General features: G+C 40.6%; 1 protein-coding gene across 1 annotated transcript in view; it reads right to left on the minus strand.

Moving 5' to 3' along the window:
* naalad2 (N-acetylated alpha-linked acidic dipeptidase 2) overlaps positions 1-4,100 on the minus strand; it is a 15,384-nt gene extending 11,284 nt beyond the window's left edge. Inside the window, exons 1-2 of the mRNA XM_071357801.1 lie at positions 3,906-4,100; positions 260-371 (exon numbers count right to left, since the gene is read on the minus strand). Of these exons, the coding sequence (XP_071213902.1) occupies positions 260-371; positions 3,906-3,987 (194 nt within the window). The 5' untranslated portion in view covers positions 3,988-4,100. The remainder of the gene's footprint in view (positions 1-259; positions 372-3,905) is intronic.
* Positions 4,101-4,376: the final 276 nt, after the last annotated feature.

Raw genomic sequence — 4,376 nt, forward strand, 5'->3', positions numbered from 1 at the left:
GTGTGTCCTAGGTGTGTGTCCTAGGTGTGTGTCCTAGGGGTGTCCTAGGTGTGTGTCCTAGGTGTGTCCTAGGTGTGTGTCCTAGGTGTGTGTCCTAGGTGTGTGTCCTAGGGGTGTCCTAGGGGTGTCCTAGGTGTGTGTCCTAGGTGTGTGTCCTAGGTGTGTGTCCTAGGGGTGTGTCCTAGGTGTGTGTCCTAGGTGTGTGTCCTAGGTGTGTCCTAGGTGTGTGGTGGAGGAACAGGGTTCTAGTATTGTGTACCTCAGATGATCTCTGATGTTCTCTGGTCGCATCTCATCCAGAAACTCTCTCAGGTGACGTCTGGACCCTGCATCATGGCTTGTGTCTGTGCTGGTGGGCCTTGCAAACCAGCCTGGTATGCAAACACACAGGCATGTTATGTTATATAAACTAACACACCACCCTGACTGACAGACTTAAAGCACCCACCCTGACAGATGGACAGATTCAGTATCACTCTCCCTATAAATCAAATCAAAGTTTATTATTCATAGGCCCAGGATACAACGCAATGAAATGTGTGCGCACGTCCTCAACATTGCAATAAATCATAAACAAGCAGTAAGACTACAGCAGTCACAATAACACTGTCAATAATAACACTGTCAATAATAACACAATAACACTGTCAATAATAACACAATAACACTGTCAATAATAACACAATAACACTGTCAATAATAACACAATAACACTGTCAATAATAACACAATAACACTGTCAATAATAACACAATAACACTGTCAATAATAACACTGTCAATAATAACACAATAACACTGTCAATAATAACACTGTCAATAATAACACTGTCAATAATAACACAATAACACTGTCAATAATAACACTGTCAATAATAACACAATAACACTGTCAATAATAACACTGTCAACAATAACACCGTCAATAATAACACTGTCAATAATAACACTGTCAATAATAACACTGTCAATAATAACACAATAACACTGTCAATAATAACACTGTCAACAATAACACCGTCAATAATAACACTGTCAATAATAACACTGTCAATAATAACACTGTCAATAATAACACAATAACACTGTCAATAATAACACTGTCAATAATAACACAATAACACTGTCAATAATAACAAAGTATACACAAAGTAGACAAAGTATTTTAAAAAGAAAGTAATAAAACAAGATGGACATATTGTAAAATGTACAGAATGTAGTGTGAATACGACTCAGTGTTATAGATGAGTAGTAAAGAGAATAGTGAGTGGAGCAACAGTAGTATATATAATAAATACAGGCAGCAGTGGTGTGTGAGAGTGTATGTGTGTGTTTGTGTATGTGCATGTGTGTGTGTGTGTGTGTGTGTGTGTGAGAGTGTGTGTGTGTGAGAGTGTATGTTTGTGTATGTGCATGTGCGTGTGCGTGTGTGTGTGTGTGTGTGTGCGTGTGCGTGTGTGTGTGTGTGTGTTTGTGTGAAGTGGGAATGCAGAGAGTCTGTGCAAATAGTCAGGTGGGCGGCAGGTACACTACCGTTCAGAAGTTTGGGGTCACTTAGAAATGTCCTTGTTTTTGAAACAACGTCAACAGTGAAGAGGTGACTCTGGGATGCTTAGCTAACACAACGTGCCATTGGAACACAGGAGTGATGGTTGCTGATAATGGGCCTCTGTACGCCTATGTAGATATTCCATAACAAATCAGCCGTTTCCAGCTACAATAGTCATTTACAACATTAACAATGTCTACACTGTATTTCTTATCAATTTGAAGTTATTTTAATGGCCAGAAAATGTGCTTTTCTTTCAAAAACAAGGACATTTCTAAGTGACCCCAAACTTCTGAACGGTAGTGTATGTGCAGGTGAATAGCCAGGGGTTAAATACAGTTGTATGGCCTGAAGGTAGAAACTGTCTCTGAGCCTGTTGGTCCGGGGCCTGATGCTCCAATAGGCTACTTACTAGAGCTGTTTCACAGTTAATGCACGCCAGAGAAATACTGTTATTGAGTAACACCTTACTGTAGTAATTTAGCTTTTAGTGTGTGTGTGTGTCTGTCATGTGTTATGATGCTAGTAACAGAGAAGGTAGAGAGGACAGCATATGTGAACTGTGCTTGTGGAGTAGTAGACTCTGGCATAACTGTGAAAGTCTGACACACACACAATCACACACATTCACGAAGTGGATAATTGTGCATTCCTGTCTTTTCCAAAATACATGTACAGTTGAAGTCGGAAGTTTACATACACTTAGGTTGGAGTCATTAAAACTCGTTTTTCAACCACTCCACAAATTTCTTGTTAACAAACTATAGTTTTGGCAAGTTGGTTAGAACATCTACATTGTGCATGACACAAGGAATTTTTCCAATAATTATTTACAGACAGATTATTTCACTTATAATTCACTGTATCACAATTCCAGTGGGTCAGAAGTTTACATACACTAACGTACTTTAGTGCGAAAAGTGCAAATCAATCCCAGAACAACAGCAAAGGACCCTGTGAAGATGCTGGAGGAAACAGGTACAAAAGTATCTATATCCACAGCTAAACGAGTCCTATATCGACATAACCTGAAAGAACGCTCAGCAAGGAAGAAGCCACTGCTCCAAAACCGCCATATAAAAGCCATACTACGGTTTGCAACTGCACAAGGGGACAAAGATCATACTTTTTGGAGAAATGTCCTCTCGTCTGATGAAACAAAAATAGAACTGTTTGGCCATAATGACCATCATTATGTTTAGAGGAAAAAGGGGGAGGCTTGCAAGCTGAAGAACACCATCCCAATCGTGAAGCACAGGGGTGGCAGCATCATGTTATGGGGGTGCTTTGCTGCAGGAGGGACTGGTGGACTTCACAAAATAGATGGCATCATGAGGAAGGGAAAGTATATGGATATATTGAAGCAACATCTCAAAACATCAGTCAGGAAGTTAAAGCATGGTCGCAAATGGGTCTTCCAAATGGACAATGACCCCAAGCATACTTCCAAAGTTGTGGCAAAATGGCTTAAGGACAACAAAGTCAAGGTATTGGAATGGCCATCACACAGCCCTGACCTCAATCCCATAGAAAATTTGTGGGAAGAACTGAAAAAGCGTGTGCGAGCAAGGAGGCCTACAAACCTGACTCAGCTACACCAGCTCTGTCAGAAGGAATGGGCCAAAATCCACTCAACTTATTGTGGGAAGCTTGTGGAAGGCTACCCAAAACCTTTGACCCAAGTTAAACAATTTAAAGGCAATGCTACCAAATACTAATTGAGTGTGTGTAAACTTCTGACCCACTGGAAATCCTTCTCTCTACCATTATTCTGACATTTCACATTTTTTAAATAAAGTGGTGATCCTAACTGACTTAAGACAGGGAATCTTTACTAGGATTAAATGTCAGGAATTGTGAAAAACTGAGTTTAAATGTATTTGGCTAAGGTGTATGTAAACTTCTGGACTTCAACTGTAGGTCACAGTTCATCTCAGAGCTGACTGAGGAATGTAGGTATGGTCACTTGTGTGCGTTTATCCCACTCTACTATGTTGATTCCTCAATAGAGGAACGTGTTATTTGACAAGGCGTTTTTGTAACCCTGTGTTAAGACTACTTTTTCGTATTCAGACTGTTAGTAGAAACACACTGCGATTTCAGACGTTTGAAAAGATGCTTTGCGAACTATAACACTCCTTTCTCCGTGCTCACCAAAAAATAAAACAATTGCCTCAGACAGATGCATATTATAGTTCTTAAACTTGGTATTATTATAAACTTCACTATGAAATGCAAAAGTAACAAGAGCTTACAATACCACTACTACTATCATTCGCCAGTAAAAGGAAACTTTAACTTCTTAAAATGTGTTTAACTTATGGATAATCAGCGCCTAAAATGTCATTATAACTCACCTATTATAAACCCGGTCAGGAAAAACGACGTTATAACGATGAGCCAACATATCCACTGCACGAGCCTGCTTTCGGTTTTCATTGTCCCGCTTGGTAACACTCCGAAACACCGACCGCATTCAACAAGATAATGGAGTGCATGTGTGTGAAAAGCAGAGGGAGAGAGAAAGAGAGAGGGGGGGGGGGGACTGTCAAAAGTGTCCAAGATAGAATATACAGAGGGAGAGTAGAAAGGGGTGGAGGAGAGGGGAGAGTTTACTGCAGTAGGCCTAGATTTACAACTATAAATTACATTTTCAGCTTAATTATCATATCATTACCTCGTTTGTCTGAGTTTCTCGTAGTTTATATAAATAGTTCTGTGACATTTTCCCACACTCTTGTGCGCGCTTGACCCCTTGCGCCCAGTCCGGCCTCTGCGCAGCTCCAGGACAGCTGCGGGCGGCCTGTGCCTCTTTCATGCGGTGGGCT

Source organism: Salvelinus alpinus, chromosome 21, assembly GCF_045679555.1.
Source record: "Salvelinus alpinus chromosome 21, SLU_Salpinus.1, whole genome shotgun sequence".
Lineage (NCBI taxonomy): Eukaryota > Metazoa > Chordata > Actinopteri > Salmoniformes > Salmonidae > Salvelinus > Salvelinus alpinus.